Source organism: Phoenix dactylifera, chromosome 4 (assembly GCF_009389715.1).
Source record: "Phoenix dactylifera cultivar Barhee BC4 chromosome 4, palm_55x_up_171113_PBpolish2nd_filt_p, whole genome shotgun sequence".
Taxonomy (NCBI): Eukaryota; Viridiplantae; Streptophyta; class Magnoliopsida; order Arecales; family Arecaceae; genus Phoenix; species Phoenix dactylifera.
The window spans coordinates 6,076,039-6,100,623 of NC_052395.1; the positions used below are offsets into that span (position 1 = coordinate 6,076,039).

General features: G+C 38.1%; 1 protein-coding gene across 1 annotated transcript; it reads left to right on the forward strand.

Moving 5' to 3' along the window:
• Window positions 1-10,331: 10,331 nt before the first annotated feature.
• Window positions 10,332-21,259, forward strand: LOC103717859 (periodic tryptophan protein 2). Its single transcript, XM_008806398.3, has 8 exons — window positions 10,332-11,638; window positions 15,914-16,165; window positions 16,265-16,357; window positions 16,681-17,052; window positions 19,204-19,548; window positions 19,654-19,881; window positions 19,976-20,177; window positions 20,712-21,259. Exons 1-7 carry the CDS (start codon window positions 10,418-10,420, stop codon window positions 20,144-20,146), a joined length of 2,682 nt encoding a protein of 893 aa, XP_008804620.2. The 5' UTR covers window positions 10,332-10,417; the 3' UTR covers window positions 20,147-20,177; window positions 20,712-21,259.
• Window positions 21,260-24,585: the final 3,326 nt, after the last annotated feature.

Here is a 24,585-nt window from a genome sequence, read left to right on the forward strand (position 1 = left end):
GAAAAGAGACCGCCAGGATCTACTACATGGTCGAACGAGGGGTTCGGGATTAATATATATAGCCCGCTGGCTCTCATGGGGGAATATTCTTTGCTAGATTTCTCGTGCGCTAGAGGACGAGAACCGCCTGAGGTATCCTGTATACTGTAGTTATTGAACAGATACCGTCCATACCACACACGCCAGCTATCTACATGCCCTAAACCAAGTCAGAATTATGCATGAGAAGGTTCACCAACCTACCTACCTACCTACCTAAGCATCTAAATTTTTTTAATAAATGGTGCGTACGTGATTTGGAGCCTCCTAATCTACGCATCAAGTGATTAAAAATATATAAATATAATTTAAATATATTTAGATTATTCAATTTTTTTTTATCACTTGATACATAAGCTAAAAATTTATAAATCAAATGATTTTTGGTATATAAGTAATTTAGAAGTAGTAGATCACAACCAATGACTCAAATCTTTATGACTTATATAGACTTGACCGGATTTGAGTAGAGATCCATTCAATTATAACCAATTTTAGCTCTCTCTCTCTCTCTCTACGCGCGCGCACACACATATATATTATGTTGTAATCAATATCTTTATTAGAATTATTTTTCTAGGTCACTTGGATGGTGGCATGCCAACGCCAAATAATCAAATCAATTGATACTTAGGATCGATAACAACGGACATTAGATAAGGCCGGGTATGTCTATGGTGCCTAGATTAAATATCCATTGAGGCATGAGGATGCCATGCATGCATCTCTAACAAACGATACAAAAAATTGCTAAACCAGGCATCGTGATAATAATAAAGCACATCAACCTCAAGATGATGCCATGGGTTTGAATTTAGGTGTTCTAAAATTTAGAATTACTATTGCTAGAGTGAACTTTAATGCTTAAATACAAAAATATACATATCAAGCATCTCATTTTCATGATATTTGTATAAATTTTAAAAAATAAATTTCTGGCACAAAGCAGGCTAGCTTATGCCTTTAATTACACTATTTAATTAATTTGATGGTATGGTAGCTGACTTTGGTGTTTCATGATCTCATCACATGTTTCAAATCGATGAGAGCTTCTTAGAGAGGGGTGAAACTGAGTGGTGAAAGGAATCTTGCTTGGGTTCCTTCCAGCCCAAAGTGGGAAGGGTGGGGCAAAGAAAGGCTTTCTTGCTGGGACTTTCTCGGCCCTCTGCAATGATGGTGCTGCACATCGATTGCTCACCATTTCCATTAGTTTAGTTTATTCAAAGTCAGAACTCTTCGTTGCCGTCCCTATAGATAAAATGACTTGCATTCTAGCTAGTGGACAACCCAAGCATCAAACAAGTATCCATATTATGATATTCCGAAACTTGGAAAAGCCACAGTGATCACCACCCGAACGTTCATAAGGTAAGAATTAATATGCAGGTCACCTCATGCTACATGTTATTTGGAATTTTCAAAGATATATTCCGGACCTCTATGAATAAGGTTGTGTAGAAGAAGCCACACAATCTCCTAGAGATCGACTTCAAACTGAAGTACTTGAAAAAAATGTTAGCTTAGTTCTCTCTGGAAAGAATTTAGCCTAGTGTTACATGGTGAGGATCGAGTCTTGTAACGGAAAAACGGTGTGCGGATTTTGTTTTAAGCACTTTGTAATTATAGACAACCATGATCAACAGACATTATCCCATTTATCGGCTACTAATAGTTTTATAAAAACTGTCGTGTCTCAAGTATACTACCATAGAACATAGATTACAAATAATCATTTTCAATGTAGCTAACATGTTTGTATCTTCTAATAAAAATGAGTTTTATTTGTTTTTTTCTTCCGACCCCTACTCGAGGTAACTACAATCATTACTGCCAAACTATCTTGGAATCATATATTTGATATAAGTAATAAGTTGGACGATGCATTGTTGATTATTTAAAGCGACCCAAAATCACAAGTCACAATCCCATTTAGAGAAAATTTTATGCAACTACGTTTTTCAAATATGTCATGGTCTAGCTTTGTAGTGCTATCATGGAAAACAATCTAAATTATATTAGTTTCTGACCTTTACATTTTAGGTTCTTCTTATCCGCTTTTTTTTCCTCATTGGATTTTAATTTAATGTACGACCTCAAAAACTTCTCTCAAATACAACAATTATCGACTAGTTGCAAATGATCAATCTATCTTGATGAATCACATTGAGCTTAATTATATCTCATTTGTTACACCGGTTTGTTTCTAGTTTATCGTTGTTGCATTCAAGTAGTAATCTCCTTGCCCTTTATTTCTCAAAATTTTTATTAATACAGCGTATAGCGAGTCCTCCAATAAAGTCAGCTCACGGCTTCGTAGCATTTAATCAAGCATTATACTTCATAAGCATATTTCCAGATTTCTCTTTAACAGGGACTCTTCTCAAGAAAAGTCCCATTTATCCTCCAATCTTTGTGATTATAAAACTTTTTTTCTTTAAAGAAAGTCATCAAATTGTTACCTAGTGATTGCACTTGTCTTGTTGCAACAACCTATCTTCGAAATGAGAATCAACTAGCGCATGAATAGCTCCAATAAATCTACTCAAAGCTTCATAGTGTGAAATAAACATTATCCTAGACCAGGAGCATATTTTCACATTCTCTCTCTTATAGTAGCTCTCAAAAAAGATCCCTTCTCTCGTACAATCTCCATGATTTTATCGCATTTGAAACTCTTCATGCATGGTTGGTTGATGGTTCTCCAGCTGGATATATCCTCCTCTCTTAGTTGCATTATTGTCATTGAGCTACTAGTCTTCTACCATAAATTGAATAACTGTTTATACTTTGAAGAAGTCTTTTCTTTTATCACAAACTGGCCATGGATTTTTTCCTTTGAAAGCAAAATAGTGGGAAAATCCACCACACATTTCATTGGAAGCGAAATGAGTAAAAAAAATGGAGCTGAAGAAAAATCAAGAAAACGAAGAGAAAAGTGGAAAAATAAAAATAGATAAGGGGGGGAGGAAAAGGAAGAAAAGTTCAACAACTCAAGTAGCTAGTGAGGTCTAAGTCATATCCTATCATCACAGGGAAGCAAACGGTGCTTCTGACTGGGTTGCTTACTTTACGGCTCACCACTTTGAAGGCTTTGTATGGATGGATGGTGAGGCTGTGCCATGACCTTTATGTAGTTTTTTGTTTTCTGATTTTGTTGGCCCCATCCACACTCGCTATGTATAAGCCGCCATAGTACCAAAAGAAGAAGAAGAAGAAGAAGAAGAAGATAGGCAAGAATATGAACTTGCATGCTATTACCATCCTATGCGTTATCAACACTTCATTAGTAATGCTAGCTCTAATTAGAGCAAGCATTCTCTAAGCTCCTTCTATTTTCTCCTCAATTCTTCTTGACCAAGTGATAGAGAAGTGTTCCATTCATTTGACAAGAAACATGGCAGAGTCATCCTTCCATTACGGGCCCAACAACCCTGGGGACATGGTTCATGTTTCCCAAAGCACAGTGCAAACAAGCTGTGTTCCACTTGCCCCCCTGCGGGCCCTCACTCCACAAGGCAGGGTTCTCAAGTTGCCCCACTACCACGTTAAACAAATGCCAAGTCCCGGTGGGCATCACTTTGGGCCCCAATCACCCCCATAAGTGGGAACACCAAGTAGAATACCCGGAGCTGCCATTGTGTGGCAGACAAGGCCAGGCTCCCCACATCCCAGCATCTCCCCAAATAGGCTCCTATTTTGATACACCAAGCAAGGGTGGCCACGCAATTGGTAGGGTCGAGCCATATAGCTCATCATGCACGTCATGTTTGAGGCCAAATGCCTACCATTTGCAGTCCCGATCACCGAGTGAATCCACTGCTTATTGTCGAATGCCCCTAGCTATCTTGTGTTTGAGTCAAGATACCTGAAATTAGCACATTAGAATGGTTAAAATTAATCACCACTTGTTCCAAAAGCTTAAGCTGATAGAATGAGGTAGATTTATTTATATATTTTATATTTTCTTACACTCCTTCTCACATGTAGGGGTGGCAATCGGGTCGGATCGGGTCATAAACGGGTCGGGTCACATGCAGGTCAGGTCAGAAAATCATAAACCTGAACCCGACCTGTTTATTAAACAGGTCAGAAATTACAACATGAACCTGTCATGTTTAATAAATAGGCAACCCGACCCGGCCCGTTTAACCTGTTTGCCCGACCTGACCTGTTTAATCTGTTTGCCTAACTCGACCCATTTAACCTGTTTAGACCTGTTTAACCTGCCCAACCCGACCTGTTTAGACATGTTTAACCTTTTTAGACCTATTTAAACTGTTTAACCCGTTTAACCCGTTTAGACCTGTTTAACATGCCCAATAGTTAAACGGGTTAAATGGGTCATACATCTAAAATCCGTATCCAACCTAATTAATAAACAGGTTAAACGGGTCGACTTGTTTATGACCCGAACCTGTTTAGACCAAACCCAAATCTATTTATGGCGGGTCGAACACGGGTCGGGTTGGCGGGTCGGGTCATATTTTGCCACCCCTACTCACATGTGGGCCAGACTTTTCTTTAATGGGTAAGCCCGGGTTAAAGAGTGTAGAGACAGGGTTCGAACTCAGAATCTCTGCTCTGATACCATGTTGAAATCACCATTTGTCCCAAACCACCACTTGTCCTAAAAGCTTAAGCTGATAAGATGAGGTATATTTATTTATATATTTTATATTTTCTTACAAGAACTTACCTATATATCTACCTTAAGATCGATCAAATTCCTAGTTGCTAAATTAGCTGAACAATCTAAGTCGGTCGCTCGATACAATTCCAGAATGACTCGTGATTCTGATTGGACAAGCATGATGGATTGATCCGCCATGTTTTTGCTGCTGAATCACAAATCGCAGACTGCATGCCATCCACAAGAATCAGGTTGAGTTTAACTAGTTGCTGTCTATGATTAACTTTCTATTCCCACGCGGAGCAAGCTGATTCCACTGTGGTCTATATGTTTCATAAGTTTGACTGTTTGTAGAATGCTGCAATGAAAGTTGTGGACCCGTTCACAGCCTTTGCTTTTGTTGATCGGTGGGAGGACAGGATGCTGAACATTCATAGCCATGGGACCCGGTGATTAGGATCACTTCATATATTTTTAGAACTTTGATTTGAATTTTCAACCACCATGCTACTTTTCCAAAGAGACATGATTACATGTCTAAGGAGTTCTGTTAAAATTCATATTAGCCACACATCGAAGTGAGCCATTTAGAGGAAATGAGACCATATGATGAGTGCAAGGCAAAAGAAAGCACCATCGATTTTAGAGTTTATGTGGGGTGCACGATGCGTGACACTTTTTTTCTAGTTTCAAATATTATGGAAGTCAATGACGGGTCCTACGTACGTATGATGTATGCCGGCCATTTGGCTTTTCATCTGTGGGGAGTCAGCAAAGGAGAGGTTAACCGATCGACAGTTTGCAACCGTGAACTTCATATGTTGTCTCAATTTCACATTCGAAACTTGGTGGTGATAGGTAGATTGTTCCCTTGCTAGATACTCCTTTCTCTCTTAGTTGCACTATAGTCTTTGGGCTGTATCTATGCTATAATACTTTCGGAATTAGGAGACGGTCAAGAGTGCAACAAAAATCATGCGAGGCGGGCACTATAGAGTAACATATAGGGCGGGCTTCCTATTTTGCTATATTTTTCACAGCGACTATCTCAAAGAAGAAATCCAAAAGTTAGAAAGTTCTCCTGCTATTGGAGTTATCAGTCCAATGACTAAAAAACCAAAAAAAAGAAAAAAAGAAAATTGCGTGTGGCATCTTCTTTTTTTTCTTCTTGTTTTCATGATATACTTGTTACCGGTACATATTACATCGCTAGATGATGCACATTAAGCAAATTAGTCATCTAGCAAGTCAATACATATATAATGCTTGATAAATTGTTGCACAGTTTTCAGAACATGATGTTCATCGATGTATAATATATAGCCAGGTGATACACATTTAATAAATTAATCATTCAGCAATCCAATACATACTTCCAAGCAAATTAATATACAATTTTCAGAATATCATATTCACTAATACATAGTACATGGGCATGTGATATACACTCGTTGATTTCTTGATAAATACTGTAAGCTTCTTAGATACATACTCAGCAGTGATCTAATACACCTTCAAATAAGTTAATACATAATTTTCACAACATACTTTTTACTAGTACACACTACATGATCAGGTGACACATACCAAGTAAATTAGTCATTTAGCAAGTTAATACACACCTTTATATAATTCAATATACAATTTTTAAAACATGGTGCTCGTCAGCATCAATACATAGTATACTGTTTTCTAGCTTTATTTAATATAAAAAATTATATACATACAATTTCTTAGATTCCATAAATTCTTAAGTGCAAAGATCTTCAAAAAGATAGAAATTTGGAGAAGGAGAAAGAGACTCGAAAAAAAGAATGAAGACCTCGTGGATGAAAGATTATGGCTTGATGAGGAAAGAAAAAGGATGTCTCACATAATTTTTCTTTCATTCTTTGTTTTCTTTTTTTTAACCATAGGACTGATAACTCTATTAATAGGGGAAGTTCTTGACTCTCACATAATTTTCTTTAAGATGGGCACTAGAGGATACATAACAAAATAAGAAACCCGCTTAATATTTCTTTCCCTAGTGCCCACCTCATATAATTTTTGTTCATCGGGAGTGGGCAGTCTATGATTTCTTCTTTTCTTAGAAGTCAGCCAAGGATGTTGTCTTGCTCACATTCCTTTCCTCTCTTTTTTTTTTTTTTGATTTGTTTTATTTTATGGTTGCGAAAGGCATCAAGTGGCCAATGACAATATGAAGAAAGTATAACCCAGCCCACCAGCTTGGGCTAATGAGCATGTAGGCAATTTCGGTCTTTCTCATTGAGGTTAATCTGTTGTCCCACCTCCATAGCATGTATTGCTTATGCCATTGGTGTTATACCGAGCCTTCGTTAAACAAGTGTCATATTAATATCATTAGTCAATGCCAATAGATGGTTATAAATTAGAGGATGGACAATGAGGAGTGGATGAACCATGATCCTTTCTATTATTATGGCCAAGGATGCCATTTCATGAACATCATTTGCGTTGTATCTAACCCTTGACGAGCAAGAATGTCAAATTTGCACCGGTCGACAAAGTTGATCGCAAATAGATGGTACAAGCTCGTTTGTTGCTTGTGGAGCTGCAACATTAGCGTAATATAGAAAGAGATGCAAGGCTTGAGCCAAGGAGACACCTTAATCTCCTTGAGCCCCTGATTCTTTTAAGAATGTTTCACAAAGCACACGCAGAAGGCATGGTTGAAGAAGAGGGTTTAATTGAAGGACTTGGTTGCAGATGATTAAGATTGCAAAGTAATCTCACAGTATGTTGATGACACAGTTGTCTTCTTGAGAGCCAACAACACTACAAGTACTAGAAGTATGTTTGTTTGGTTTGGCTATCAATTTCGTAGGGCTTGTTTGTTTCACGGAAAAAGAAGGAGAAAGTATAGTCAACGAAAAAGTAATGAGACGCCTCTTGTTTGGTTGGAGTTTTCAAAGGAGAGAAAAGAGAAAGTTGTATTTCCATAAGAATATGATTTCTACGTTTCATGAGAAAGTATTTCCCATGAAAAATATGAAAAAATTACTTTTCCGTGAGCCGGAAATCACTCAATTTTTATTTTTTTTCCCAAAAAAGCCCTTCAGCATTAAAAATGCATTAAAGACCTAATTTTTATTAAAGATATAATAAGAATTACGCATAACTTTTCTTAAAAAATGGATGGTCAACCAAACATTAGCGCTCTGAAAATTTGTCATTTTCTCATTGTTAACCAAACATGCCAAAAGTATTTTTCCAGGCATCCTCTTTTCAGAAATCTGCTTTGCAGAAATTATATTTCTAGAAGGAAAAATGCATCCCGCGAACCAAACCAGCTCATAAAGACCTTCTTCATTCTTTAGGTGTCGATGCCTCTTCTGGCAGAACCTTTTGCCAATGTTTCAATATCGGCTGGGGTACTTTCCAGAACAATACCTCATATTACCTCTATCCAGTTGCAAGTTGCAAGGAAAAGATTGGCTCGATCTTACTGACAAATTTGAAGAGGGACTTGAAGTCTGGAAATCTAAACTTCTTTCTTTTGGAGGTCGGTTAGTTATGCTGAATGCTGCTCTTTTTGCACTTACTATCTATTATTTCTCTATTTTTAAAACACCATCATGGGTTCTTAAGAGACTAGATGGTATTAGACACGCATTTGGAGGGGCCTTACTATCTATTATTTCTCTATTTTTTAAAACACCATCATGGGTTCTTAAGAAACTGGTTTGTAGAGCCAAAGATGGAGGAGGATTGGGAATTAGAAATTTTGATACCATAAAGCTTGCTTTGGTGGTAAAATGGGGCCGGATATATCACATTCGAACCTTCCATCATAAGAAAATAAAATTGAAGCCTTTTTCCAGAAGGAAAAGGAGGGAACTTTCTTCCATCTAGGTGGAAATGATAAAGTGATGCCTATACGATGAAATTGAATTCTACGAAGATCCTTGGTTAGATTTTGTATCGTCAAATTGAATTGAATTGAGAATTATATCGAACTCAAGACCTCTGCTTTAATACCATGTTAAAATCACCACTTATCCCAAAAGCTTAAGCTAATAGGATGAGATAGATTTATTTATATATTTTATATTTTCTTACATTTTTTTTTAAAAGTAACTGAGAAAGTTAGACATTTCCACCAAATTTATTAATCAAAGAAAAGAATTTTCAAAAAATAAATTAATAAATTACATAAAATGAAGAAAGGGATGATTCAGAGACCATACTGCACTAGGAATCAATGATGAGAAGGAGCTCCGCTATTCTTTACCCTCTCGGGCTTCTATTGAGTTAAAAAAAAAAAACAAAAAAGATAGCCTAAAACATTCATAGTGTGAATTATTGGTATTCACAATTTGTTTTCCAACAAATATTATTTTTATCTTTCTTGACTTGGTAGATATATTAGAAATATTTATGCAACATTCTCTCTCTCACACACGCGTATGGGCACGAACACACTTAAAGAAAAAAAAACTTGTCCACCTTATTTACAATATAATAAAATTATAATTTATATTGTTTTTTAGAAAATATTAGAAGTCTACTAGCTCATTTTCGTTAATTTCAAAACAGTAATTGTTAGATCCCAAAACCAAAAATGCATCAAAATGGCAGGTAAGCCCTAGCTCAATGCTCGTTTTTGACTTTTATCTTGTTCCCTTACACCATGATTTATTTAATATTGCTGCAACTTGATATTGGAGTTTTATTTAAATCTAGATTCTAGGTTGCTATATTTTGGCATCAAATAGTAATGTGTTCAATCAAACTTTGTCTAGCTAATATATTTTCTTGTTTATAATTTCTTTTAACCCATCATTTTTTTTCTTTTAATAATTTCATGACACATGATTTCTCTATTAAAAACCACCTATCAAGATCTTTTTAAATATAATTATTTTTCAAATATTTCATTTCTGCGTTTGAATATTTAGCTAATCTTTATTGAGTCCAACCTTTTCTGATTAAAAAACACCTACACATAATTCTTTCTGCTTTTACTTGGCAATTACTAGTCCTCTGCACAATTAAAAATTGAGTACCAAATAAGCGCCAAAGCGGATTTTTTTTTTTTGCTGAAAAAAGGGGTAGGGGGGAGGAAGGGACAAGCCCACCCCCGCGTAGCAGCCCCCACTGGGCTCCCGCCCCGCTAGGAGAATGTTCGATGCGGGAAAGCGGAATTTTTTTTGGCATCATATGCAGGGTAGGCCTTTCACAATAAGGCTTTATTACCCATTTTACCGGGCCAGGGTAAACTTTGGAGAACACAATGGATTTTCCTAAAAATATCATTAACCAAATCCTTTATGTCATCGATGGGAGAGAATCTGGGCCTGATGATTTAACCAGATGAGGGCATTCGGATCTGCTTAAAGTCCGAACTCATCAGGATCTGCTTAAAGTCCGACCCGCTAAACTTGTCAGCACCATTGGCCCGGCAATAAAGTCAGGAGATCCGCTTACCCGGGACATTGTTTAGAGGGTCGGGCCTAAATATTATGAGATCCGCTTACCCGTATCATCAGCGTATTAACGGTCGGCTCTGAAACCCCAAACCTTCCGGTCCAGTTCCGGCCTAACTGGCCCCAATTCGACCGGATCATCTCCAACACCAGCCGGTTCGACCCAAAGCCCACGCCGGCTTCCCTTCGCCTTAACTTCTAGGGTTTAAGCGCCCAGCGATGTAGCTAACTTCTGTCTTCTCTTCCTCCCGCTCGCCAAGAAAACCTAGAACCCTGGGAGGGATTTCCATTCTCCGCCATGAATTTTCGCTTCCAGAACCTCCTCGGCGCCCCGTACCGCGGCGGCAACGCCGTAGTCGCGGAGAACACTGTCCTCTACTCCCCCGTCGGCAACCGCGTCGCCGCCACCGACCTCGCCAAGTCCCAAACCGTAACCCTCCCCTTCGAGGCCTCATCCAACATTGCCCGCATCGCCGTTTCCCCGGACGGCAACTTCCTCCTCGCCGTCGACGACGCCGCTCGCGCCCTCTTCGTAAACCTCCGCCGCCGCGTGGTCCTCCACCGGATGACCTTCAAGAAGCCCGTCGCTGCTCTCCGCTTCAGCCCGGATGGCGCTCTTATCGCCGTGGGCCTCGGCAAGCTCGTTCAGATCTGGCGGTCTCCGGGTTTCCGGAAGGAGTTCTTCCCCTTCCACCTCGAGCGGACGCTTCCGGATTGCGCCGCTGCCGTGACGACTCTGGACTGGAGTCCGGACTCCAAGTACCTCCTCGTCGGGTCGAAGGATCTCACCGTGAGGCTCTTCTGTATGCAGAGATTGAAGGGTTCTCGTAAACCCTTTCTGTTTCTAGGGCACAGGGATGCCATTGTTGGTGCCTTCTTTAGGACCGAGAAGAAAACCGATAGGATTCGCAGGGTGTACACTGTATCAAGAGATGGAGCCATTTTCACCTGGAATTTGGAGGAAAGTCGAAATCTTGATGACTCCAAAGAGGATATTTCGGATCCTCCTTCTCCCGGTACACCCGAGCAGAGGCCTCCTGGAAGAATTGCCAATGAAAATTCTGTCGAATTCGAAAACAATGACATAAAACCAATGAATTTGGACGGTCTTGATGCTGAAGAATCAGAAATCTCCCTCCATAGAGCAAAATGGGAGTTGTTAAAGAAGGATTTTTTCATGCAAGCACCAGAAAAGTTAACAGCTTGTGATTACCACCAGGAGCTTGATATGGTCGTGGTTGGGTTTTCCCATGGGGTTTTCGGGCTGTATCAGATGCCAGACTTTGTCTGCATTCACTTGCTTTCTATATCTAGGGAGAAGATCACCACTGCAGTATTTAACAAGCTTGGAAACTGGTTAACATTTGGTTGTGCGAAGCTTGGGCAGCTGCTTGTATGGGAGTGGCGATCGGAGAGCTATATTCTAAAACAACAGGGTCATTATTTTGATGTGAATTGTATAGCATATTCGCCTGACTCCCAGATGCTGGCTACAGGGGCTGACGATAACAAAGTCAAGGTAACTTGCAACTTCTGCTAATCACGAACATCTTCTTTCTCTTTCTCTCAATTTATCTGATTTATCTATTTTGTTTTCTTGAGTTTACACTCTTAATTTTGTCCTTAATAACCTTATATTCATTAGATCTGCCATAAATTGACTTGATATGCTAATGACCTCTCCAATCTACTGTCTTAAGTCTGGTTCAGGGCTTCATATTCATATGTTTGTTACCGTGTATTTCATTTGTCTGTGTACATTGATATAACTCTTCGGGCTAAATTCAATTCTCTTCAGAAAGATGCAGTGTTTTAACTTTCGAAAGTTTTTTTTAAAAAAAATATTATCAATAATCAGTTAATATCCAGTCAAGACCTGTTGATTGCTGATAATTGATTGCTGGTTAACTTATGGGCTTCACCTTTTAATTAATTATGCTGTCTTATCTTTTCTGCTGTCTCACTTTGTTCAACCATTTTAATCCATACTAAGGAGGACTGGGATGTGTGATTGGATATATACATCTTTGGGTCATGGAGTTTTTTCTATTCAGGGTTTGCATGTAAAGCTCGATGTGCTTGTCCAGTGTTTGTATCACTTCAATTTCTATTTGACACTTTTTAGAAGGATTTACATCAATCAAGAGCATAATGATGGAAAACCTATAGAGATGGCATGGACAAGCATAACTTAGATTTGAGTTTAAGGTGGCCCAAAGGGGATGCATTTGAAAATTTATGTTGAAGGCCTTAGAAAAAGGTGGAGAAGAGTTAAGCTGACTTTGACATGATTGCAAGAAAGAATTCATGAATGCTTGTAGACACAGGAAGTAACCTTTATGGTTATGTTTGAATGTTGAATAGTTAACCAACCCTTGAATAACTTTAACTATTGATATTCACTTATACCTAGCTAACTAGTGAACAAAGTTATTTCATGTTTGGTTGGTACTCGCTTGACCCACCGTTAATGCCATTGTGCAGAAATTGTGGTGTTTGGTTGAAAAGGTAGTGGTTAGCTGGTCAGGAGCCCTTGTTTGTTTTCATAGACAAAAATGCCCTATGCCAGTGTGCAGAAATTGTGGTGTTTGGTTGAAAAGGTAGTGGTTAGCTAGTCAAGAGCCCCTTTCTGCTCTCATGGACAAAAATGCCCTCTTGCAATGTGTAGGGAAAATATCGAAGTACTTAACCCCTAGATATATGTCTCGCACGCATTCTTGCAACCGTAAGGGGAACATTGTTTTTTCCTATATTAACAATATGGGGCAGCATGATTTTGAATTGGCATATATAAAGCAATGCATGGTATTGTTTTCTGCCAACTGTGATGGAAATTTACCCCCATATATCCCATCCAACCCCATTTTGATAGTATACTACAACAAATAGGAAAATAATGACTTGCAATGAATTTGGAGGCATTTTAGGCTCAGAAACTTAGGTCAGCATCACGATACAAAGTGGTTGCCATTGGTTGACACTAGGGCCAAGCCGAGCATGTGCTTCTATTGGCTTTTTGATCTTCATTGCCATATAAATGTGAGAGTTCAAATTACATTTATCATGTGATAATGTAAAATAAGTGGAATGGAATATGAAAACACCGAAACATGAGCATAGACATGGAATAAATATAGGCCTTGCCATGGGCTAGAGTAGTGGCGGTCCCAAAGGATAATAATCATACATATCTAGGACATAATAGTAGATATCATTATCAACTTTAATTTGATAAGCTACATATCAACAACATGCATGCAAAGAATTAGCTAACATATCTCGGAACCAATCAGAGGACCAAAAAAATCATCCACAGATCTAATATTTCACAGCACCACACATAAGGACCATCACAAGTATAACATTCAACGCAGGCCATGTAAATCTGCCTTGGATCCATGCCAAGGAATCAGAATACATCACGGAACCTCCATATTGGCCATCAACAAAGAGGGGATATAGCCTTGCTGTAGCCTCGATGGTGGCTGACGGGAGGGTGTGGTGGCTGGGAATGGCTCAGGAAGTCTCTAGTTGGAGCTTTGCCATGCAACTTGACAAAGGATGATGCTCGAGCACCAACATGGAAAATAGTAAAAGTAAAGAGGGGAGGGGGGATAACCTTATGTCATCAACCCTTTAACTAACATCCGAACACACCTTTATAGTGATGAATGTGAGATCAGAATTGATGAAGCTATCCTAGTTATCTAAGAGGAAGTTTGATGGTTGTGATTATGGTAATGTAATGTATTGTTGCCACCCATGATTTTGCAAAAAGTATGAGAAAAAATACCAATGATGAATATTGATTGGAGAAAATACAATAGAGTATTGTTGTTTTGTCATTGCCATGGATATAAATGTTAGGGTTTCTTTTAGTGGAAGTCATGTATCCAACATTGGTCATTTGTTCTTTTGGATTATGTCTTGAAAGGTGAAACATTGCTTTATTGAGGATATATTTGTGGTAGCAAAATGGTGGTAACTTTAGAGGATAGACCTTGGCGCAACGATTAGATTGCTCCATTGTGATGATGTCATATATTCATAACATGGAAATAGCCTTCCTTCACGTGGGGTAAGGTTGTGTATATCTGACCTTTCCAGAACCTTGCTAAGGCAAGAGCCTCATTTAGGATGCATTTATGGCAATGAAATGGTTGTGACTATAGGGGGTGGCCCTGGATACAATAATAAAGTTGCTCCATTGTGATTTGGGAGTCATGGTGAAGCATGGATAATCATGCACACAGGATAAGACTGTGTACATCTGACCTTTCTCGTACCCTGCAATAGCATAAGCCTCGTGCACTAAGATGTCCTTTAATGAAATAGTGGTAACTTTACTATCAAATTGGGTTCTGATTGTGGTAATCCTAGATTACTAAGTGACGAAGTCACTAGATAAAGTTAAACAAAAATATGTTGAAGAAATTGCAGTTGAAGTACAAGCATTTTTGCAGTACCTATTTTGGTACCCATACTGAGACCATGCCGGTATAATGTCAGTATAGGTTGGTTGATGGTACCGACACTTGGTTCGCCCCTGTATTAGGTATCAATTTGCTACTATACAGTATGGTGTGCATGGTACATGTGGTACGGTCTGGTACAATGAACCATTCTCATAGATTAGTTCACAATGAATCTGTTGTGTGATACAAATGAACATGGGATTGGTACTCTGAATCGGTCATAACTTAAAAAGCACTTATAATTATATTTAGTTCCAATTATTGCATATGATACTCAAAATTCTGTGTTACCATAAGTATGACATAAATTTGCAAGTTTTTAAACTACATAGATTGGCAGGACTGGAGCTTATTTTGGATGTAATGTAGCAGCTTTATTAAAATGTAAGTATGTTTAATTAAATAAAATTCTGAATTTTACCTTAACTATTACTTGCAAGTAGTTGCAAAACATGTCCTTTTGGTATGGGGCAGCTCCACATATCTTAAAATGAGGCAACGAAGTTTGAGATATTTTCCTTGAGTTTTCTACTTAGATTCAATTGTTTGTGAGATGTGGGCTAGTACCAAATTTTAGTCAGGACAAACTTTGGCAAATGGACTAACCATGACTTTGGGAAGATCGATTGATATTGGCTAAACTTTAGCAGCTTAGAAGCAACGGTCAAAGATTTTCGTAAAATTGGAAAAGGCCCAGCCCCAGAGAATGTTAATTTTCAAGGTTATGGTGGAGCAAGCTTATAATGCAAGTGCTTGTTGAAGGAAGTTTTTGGGTGCATTTAGGCTAAACTATTGTTGACAAGTCTACTTTAGTCTAGGTCGGCTTGGGAAGGATATTGAATCATTAGGAATTTCTTTTGTGTTGGTTTGATAAATATCCACATTGAGTTTTAAAGTAATATAAATTTCACTAGTTTCCTGAAGTCTTTGGTTATCTTTTTATAGGAAAGCATTTCAATATGGTTTTTAGTCATGTTTAGAGTTAAGAGTTTCTAAAATTATTCAACATAAATTTGAATTCATACTTCATTTCTTGTAAACAATCAATCTTTGTATTTGAGCTTCAATGCAAACTGAGGATTTGGGCCTTTTAATTACATTTGATGCTGATTACTGATTTTTAATCATTAATGAGAAAATGTTTGACCTGGTTCCTTCCTCAAGATCAAAGATGAAAAAAGTTACATCTATGATCAGTTTTTGTAGAAAAATTATGCATAGAGTAGCTATGTTTGGCTATTTATTATCATTTGCTCTTGTAGATTCATTTATACTTTTTCTATGAACTTTCACATACCTTGCATGTTTATTCATTACAGGTGTGGACAGTTTCATCTGGGTTTTGTTTCATAACATTTTCTGAGCACACTAATGCTGTTACTGCAGTCCATTTTATGGCCAATAACCATTGTCTTCTGAGTGCATCTCTAGATGGGACTGTTCGTGCCTGGGATTTATTTCGTTATCGGAACTTCAAAACATTTACTACTCCTTCTCCCAGGCAGTTTGTATCTTTAACATCAGACCCAAGCGGTGAGGTGATCTGTGCTGGAACTCTTGATTCTTTTGAGGTATGTGTCACTAAAGCATATACATCTCTTCATAGAGTTGATGCTTTTTAGCGTTATTGTTTATCTTCTTAACAATGTTATATATATATATATATTCAGATATTTGTTTGGTCAATGAAGACTGGCCGTTTGTTGGATGTCCTTGGCGGTCATGAGGGACCAGTTCATGGTTTAATGTTTTCACCTACAAATGTAAGTTTTTTTCTGTGTTATAATATGTTTTCGTTTTTCTTTTTGGGATATAGTTTTCTAATATGTGTGGATATTTTAAAGTGGTTTGCATCTTGATATAACTCTAACCTTCCACGAGCAGGTTACAATGCTAAAAAGTGCAGCCTTATTTTGTTTTGTCCAATTGTTTTCTCCATTTTTTTCTGTTTCATGACAATAAATTTTGCATGCATTTGCTGTTGATAATGGCACTTATTTAATTGGATCTTTATTTTATAAGCAAAATTACAATTCTGCACTTCCACTTTTTATATTGAAAAGCTCCATGGTGTTTTACTTTTTAGGCTGTTCTGGCTTCGTCTTCATGGGACAAAACTGTTCGATTGTGGGATGTTTTTGAAGGGAAAGGTGCAGTAGAAACATTTCCACACACACATGATGTTCTTACTGTAGTATATCGTCCAGATGGAAAGCAGCTGGCTTGCAGCACATTAGATGGTCAAATTCAGTTCTGGGATCCTATAGATGGCCTTTTGATGTGCACAATTGAGGGCCGCAGGGACATTGCTGGTGGACGTCTCATGTCAGATAGGAGATCAGCTGCTAATTCAAGTTCAGGAAAGTATTTTACAACTTTGTGCTATTCAGCTGATGGAAGCTATATTCTAGCTGGAGGGAGTAGCAAATACATTTGCATGTATGATGTTGCAGACCAGGTCAGGCATCACAATTTTTTTGATCTTATTTATTGTAACCATGGCCTGATCTGACATTTTTATTGATTCAGCAGTTTATCTCAGAGTTCACAATCTTATATTTTGGTCTTTGGTCGATTACAAACACCAGAAAATGGTGCAGTTTTGTACTGAAATTCTGGCAAAAAAGAGGGTCCCACTAGCTAAGAAGATAGGCAAGCATCTATTTATATTTTATCCAAAGTACATAAAAGAATGCATAAGCAAATAAAACCACTAATAGTTATTTGATTATGAATTTAGATGTTTGTTTGCAAATATCGATACCACAAGTTTCTCGATAGTAAATAAATTTTAGAACATGACAGTGTGTGTGAACAATTAGGAATAATAACTTGTTACTAAAAAGCATACAAAACTTAAATCATATTAGACATGATATAACTTTATACTATAGCATAGAACTGCAGATGCATCTATGGATAATTATATGCTATTCCATTTAAAATGTCTCCACTTTATTATTTTTTTGTTAACAATATGAAATCTTGATACAATCATGTATAATTTTGTTCTTGGGTTTGAATGCAACAAATTTATAAAAACTTCTAATGAAAAGTAGGGAAATGTTACCTTAGTCTTCTTTATTATGCACATCCCGTCATCCTATTTGCAAGATCTGCTAAATTTGGTGAAATTGAGGTTTAGTTTGATTCTAATAGGAATCTCTCTCTCTCTCTCTCTCAAGTGTTCATCATTGTTTCTTTTGGATCACTACATGCAAAGAAGAATGATCTACATCTGATGTCAAACCCTGTTCCATAACTTGTCCTTGGTCTTGTTCAAGGATTCACATCTTTATGGTAATGGCACATCCTAGCAATATTATACTGTTCTAACAATAGAACAGTAGCTAGGGTGCCTCCAAGATATTGGTTCTCATAAGGGCTAGGATGTCTTGACTGTCCTAGCTGGTATCGGCCAAGAAGGATCAAGATAGTTGCATCTCTACATTTGGGGTCTTGGGAAGCAATTTTTTTCTCTCTTCATTCTTGTTCTCAGTGGTTGTTTCGGTACATCATAATCTATCCAGGAACATGTGCTAGTACCATATGGACTCAGGACTGCACAGGAACATGTGCTATATCGGGATTTTAATCCTCAGTTCAGCTCTTGCTAATGTATTTTTGTTACCAAACATGCAATTTCACTGACCTTTCTAGACATATCATCGTTAAGTTTTAGACTTTCATGACACAAGTTTGATACTTACATACTTATGCTGCCATTATTACAAAGTAAATTGAAGTCAACTCAAATCAACTAAGCCTTAATCCCAACATAGTTGGGTTTGGCTGCATGAATCTTTTTCCCCTATTCCGCTCGATTTAGAACCATAATTTCTGAGAGATGTTGAGATGTCAAGGCTTTCCTTTCTGTCCAGCCTACCTCTACTACTATGTCCTTCTACATATATCAAATCACTCCTTCGTACTGGTACATCCCTCAGTTTATGTTGTACATGTCCAAGCCTTCTAAGTCATTCTTCTCCCAATTTGTCCTCAATTAGTACTACCTCTACCTTTTTATAGATGACCTATTTTCATATTCTATCTTTTCTTGTATTACTATACATCCATCTCAATATTCTCACTTTGGCCACATTTTTGTTGGGCACATCTTGTTTTTAAACTGCCCAATTTCGATACCATAAAACGTCGGTTGCGTGATTGTCCTATAAAATTTTCTCTTCAACATGGCAGTATTCTATGGATGCATAATGTCTTAATTGATTGAGGTAGAAGGAATTTGGCAATAGTTAGCTATGAGGAGTAATCTTGTAACCAAGCTAGCATGTCAAACCATGATTTTTTTAAAATCATCATCATCCGTGTAAGAATCTACAACCTTTATCTATCCATATGGGTTCTACTTGATATGGTTTAATTAAGGAAATCATACAATTATACAAAGATAGTTCTCATTTTTTTGGAAGTCTTGGAGAAATGATAATTTTCTACTTTAATCCAATTTGAATTCTTTTAGCAATAGATTATTCTACCTCCAGCAATTTTTGTAATGCTTACTAGTGCAATATAATGATATATGCTGAACAATTTTTACATTTTTTCTGAGCTAAGAATCTTATTGCTGTTTATACATACATGCCAGGTATTGCTTAGGAGATATCAAATTACTCGCAATCTCTCCCTGGATGGAGTTCTTGATTTTTTGAATTCTAAGAGGATGACAGATGCTGGTCCATTAGATTTGATTGATGATGAGAATAGTGATGTTGAAGAAGGGATTGATCGACAAACACGTGAGAAGATAGGACATGATTTACCTGGATCGATGCCCAATCGTGGGCGGCCTGTTGTTCGCACAAAATGTGTGAGAATTGCACCAACAGGAAGATGTTGGGCAGCTGCAACTACTGAGGGTGTTCTTGTGTACTCTTTCGACGAGTCCTTCGTATTTGACCCCACCGACCTTGACATAGATGTTACTCCTGAGGTGCCAATCTGTTTGGCTGTTTGTGTACTTGCTTCCATTTTATCTATTTAGTGCTGCATTTCATTAATCTGGGGACTAACATATCTTGTCCAAGTGATTATATAGGTGGTGGATGAAGCTCTTGCGGAGGACCAACCACAGAGAGCATTATTACTCAGTCTCCGCCTGAATGAAGATTCTCTAATTAAAAAGTGCATATTTGCTGTGAATCCATCAGATATACCAACTGTTTCTTCATCCATACCTTTCAAATATTTGCAGAGGTTAATTGAAGCATTTGCTGATCTTTTAGAAAGCTGTCCGCATCTGGAATTCATTCTTCAGTGGAGTCAGGTTCAATTAACTTTTATATACTATATGAAAATTAAGCTGTTCAAATTATGGTATACTTGCATTCACATATCTAAATGACTAATATACATTGCAGGAGCTATGTAAGGCTCATGGTCATTTCATCCAGCAGAATTCCAGAAGCCTGCTTCCAGCACTAAGGTCCTTGCAGAAGGCAATCACAAAACTGCATCAGGATCTGACAGATACATGTTCTTCCAATGAGTATTTACTCCGATATCTATGTTCTTCAGGCACCAAGGGCTGATGGATGGTTATTCATGCTGGCCCATTCGTAGGTATATCTTTGGGTGAAATTTAAGGCTTCTAACTTTCTGGTCAATATAAATGTTTGATTAGAATCTTCCTTTAGCGGTAGACGTTGCATAAATTCACAATGGATTTTTCTAGGTTTTGGATGCTCTAAATTTCTCAGGCTGACCTTTTTTCCCATTATTGATATATTACTTTGTGTTCGCATTTTAAGTTAAAACAAAATTACGTTGTGCTTTGTTCGGATTTTTTTTGAAATTTGGCTTATTTTGTCAGCATTCTGACTTGTAATCCTTGTGATACCATTTAATTTTGCAATTTAATCTCCCCAAGACTAAGGTTCCACTATATTTGTCTGCTGGTTTCCGAGCTTAGGTGACAAAATTGCAAAAAACGAATTTATCAATGAAATAAAAATAAAAACACGCTCCCATCCACCCACACTTTCTGAGCTGTCATATAAACCGGGATATTTCTATTCATTCTTTTTTGGTACATGATATTTCTACTCACTGATTCCTGTTGACTAACCTGAATGTGTTTTTCCCTTCTTGCGTTAGAGACTCATATGGATTAAAGACCAAGTCCTGCCTCTTCTATGCTTTGACATCTGGTATTACGAGATCGAGACCATGATCTGACACTTATATGCCATACCATCATTTTGGCGGCTGTTAGCTGAAATTCTTCCTGTCAGATTCATCAGAGCAGATGGCCTGGTAATATGACATCCTTGATGCATGAAATCCTGAAATGTCGGACTGGGGGTGGCTAGTGAATTTCTGCTTCCCTCAGCAACCTGGATTCCAGAAAATTTGATGTTTCCAACGTCCCAAATTCAATTAACAATGTGGTCAACAATTATTCACTGGATTAATTTCCTAGAATGAGTGAGTTGTTTCAGAAAATTAAGGAAAATTATTATCTATATATGCATTTTATTTTTGATGACTGGGTCCCTAAGAGCGAGATCATGATGGCTTTGATTTGGATGATGTCTGCATATTTCTGTGCTATGTAGACTACAATTTGTATCTATAGTTTGATGAAAGTGCAGAAAGCAACATGCTAATATGGGTTATTTTATAAATCCAGATATGTTTATTGCCATGAGTTTCAAAGTTTTGCCGTGCTAACATTTAGTAGTGAATTGCTGAATAATAAACAAGTCTTGTAAAAATGTGTAATTTACTCTATATGAACGGAAAGTGTGTAATGCCTTCAGTCCTGCTGTTGTACTGATCTGCATCTCCCACCCAAAATAAAGAGGAGCAGGGCGTGATAATGATCTTGTTGAACTTTTTTGGCCAAAGATATGATGTAAATTTACAAATACTTAATCAGTTCGTCGATACTGATAACTGTGTCTACAAATCTACCAAGAATTAAGGAGCATTGACCAAGTTTGGCGGGAAGACAGATTTTTCGTTTTACTTAAAGAGCTCTTCAATGGTCGAATGGTATGGCACCTAATCTGGAAAAAATAAAGAACCAACTGTAATTTGCATCATGGATTGAGAACAATCTCTGCAGTACACAATTCTTCACTAGTGAGACTACTAAAAAACAGATGGATTGTTTCAGAATATGATTCCAAGTGCGCCTTACGCCTATGTTGTGTATGAGTGCAACAATGAATTGAAGACTGACCAGCCTTGGATTTGAGTTCAAGACATGGAAGTCGAATACGAACTACTTCCGCAGCTAGATGGCTCAAGAAATGGATTGCTTAGAAATTTATGTACCGGCAAGTCACTTGGCTATTTTATGGAGGGGGAGTTGCATTTTATTATTATTTTTGCCAGTGATAAGCGTTTTTTTCTCTTGGATGCCATCCAGGTGATTAGTTCGCTGTGTCCAGTGATATCTTTGCGTGGAGAAACCATGACGAGTCAAAGTGCAGCATACTGGTGTCGGACCTTTGTGTGATTGAGAGGATTCCGGGGTGATAGAGATACACCAGGAGAACTACCGGCGTTTCTATTTTGACCCAGGATAATGAATTCAGCCAACCAACCAGGGAACGCCAATTTATAGTGAGTAATCAACAAGATCTCTCGTTGCATTTTGACGACTCACCATAATCTTGAAGATGGCAGGCTAAAGATGCTATTCTGGTATATATAGCATTAAATCTGGGGAATCACTAGCATGGATGATTGACATGTGAGATGGTGTTTCTTGAATGGCTGAAGAATCTCCAATGCCTAGAAAGATACTGATTTATTATATTATTTCTATGTTTCATGGATTTACAGAGATGACAAAGGCCAGGTCTCCTCATGGATGCATGCCCTGTTAGGTCTAGGGCCACAGGATGGGTTTGCAGAGATGACAACCGGATATCCAGCTCTACAACCCCAAGGCATTGGTGTTTTAATGATGCCACCATGATGGTGAACAAGTTATGCCAGTTCTGGTACGCATGCTGCAGGGATAGCTAAAAAAATTCTGCTTTTCAGGAGCTCTGATTCCAGTCGTGGTACAATTTTTCTTTTTTTTTTTTGGAGAAAAAGGAACAACGAGAGTTCCACCTGCTGCAAGTGGCATGTATTTTGGGCCACAGAATAAGACGTACAATAAGCAGACCGTAAATATTTCCAGATAATCAAACTAGTCAGCAACCAGTCTGAGTTAAAGAAGGTGCATATCTGGCATTATAGATTGGGTTCTAGCTGCTAAATGGGCGATTCAAGTTTTCAACAGTTGTTTCCAAGCAGGCTGCCATAACAAGTTTGAGCTTGCAGGCTTGTACACAATTGGGTACGTGCTTACTGGATCTTATGCTAAATTCTTTTTCAGTTCATTTCTGGAGGGAGGGGATTGTGGATCGTTCCAATAAAGGAGAGAATGATTGATCGAGAAACAGACAATTGAAGAATAAATTGCCTCATAGTTTCGAAGATTTGAATTTGACATATTGAAATCTGAAGCAAATGCATGAAGTAGCACAATTTGGTATGTCTGCATGGAAACATGTTATCTACCAGGTCTGCCATATGGGTTTTATCAAAATATATGATCCAGTTTGCTGTAATTTTCATAGCATTGTCCAAGCTTCTTCAATCTTTGCTTTAAGCTCATCAAAAACACTTCATCCTCTGCAACTGGGATTACTGGTAGTTTGAGTCTCTATCGTGAACCCGGGTGGTCTGAATAGCCTTTCCATCGATAGAGAATCAGCTGTGGTTCTTGTTCATCCATGGTTGCACCATGAAAAGTTTGCTCATGATGAGGTCCATATATTCTTTCACCTTGAGGCCTTTAGGAGAAAAATTAAATGATGGGAGCGGAACCGTAATGGGCGCTATCTGTCTCCGAATAAGCCTTTATAAAGGGGTGCAAGACAAAAGACTGCTTATGAGGTCGTTTTCTATGCACTTGCCATTTCTCTTGATTATATTGGCATGTCTTCATTCTCTCCCTACTGAACCATGTGATTTCATTTCTATAAGCAATCGACAATTTAACTTTTAGAGCCCTCCATTTCTTCAGAGGACCATTGCTGTACCGATGGCGATTGATGTTTTGGCAGCGATAGTCTTGGTGGGCTCTCTTGTTTCCTGAAAATGCTGTGAAGACTGTGATCGCTCTAGGAGTTAGCTCACTCTTTTACGGAGAAATAGCCTCTCCCCCTTGTTCTGCTTTTCGCCACTCGGTATCTTTAGAGCTGATAGACACTCCTGTTTTCGATTCCATCGCTTTATTCTTCTTGTCTCTTAAAAAGGCTGTCAAGAGTGCAAATTGGGTTCTTGCGCCTCGTTTAGGCTCGGCGCAGGCCAAAGTCTTCTTTATGCCTTCCGGCCTCTAGGGCCGTTGTTTTTGGGCTCACTATGGGCCTCTTTGGATATGAGCCCAGTGCACCACCAGTCTCAGGGAGAGCGGCAGGGGCTTCGGCTGTTGGAAACCCGGATACTGCTCCGTGCAATCAGAGAAAGAAGAAAGGTAATCCATCTCGATATTTTGAGGGCTAACTCATAAAGCAATCATGGTAAGTTCACTTCGGAAATCAATACAATAAGATCTTTTCACTCTTTTTCTCTATCAGTCTACCCCCATAGTCTTCCGAAGGTATATTAAGAGTAGAGCTTTACTCGGACCGCAATTTCTAACATGAGAAAGGAATAGCGTAAGGTCCGACCTTTTTCATCTAAGGCGTAAATAAACTGTGAGGACCGAGGGCAAGCGGTTACATTATGGTAGTCAGCAACAACAGTTCAGTGTCAAATGAAAATATGCGCCCCAAATTATAAGAGAATTTGAGTAATCATACTTACACTTTTTATTTTTTTTATATAATAGCAACTCATACTAATCGAGCATGAGTACAATTAATAAAGTCAGAAAAAAGAAGTTACAGAAAGAGAATGGAGCAGACTCGTGACTCTTTTAGAAAATCTCTTCCAAATGATGTGTAATATAAGAGACGACCCA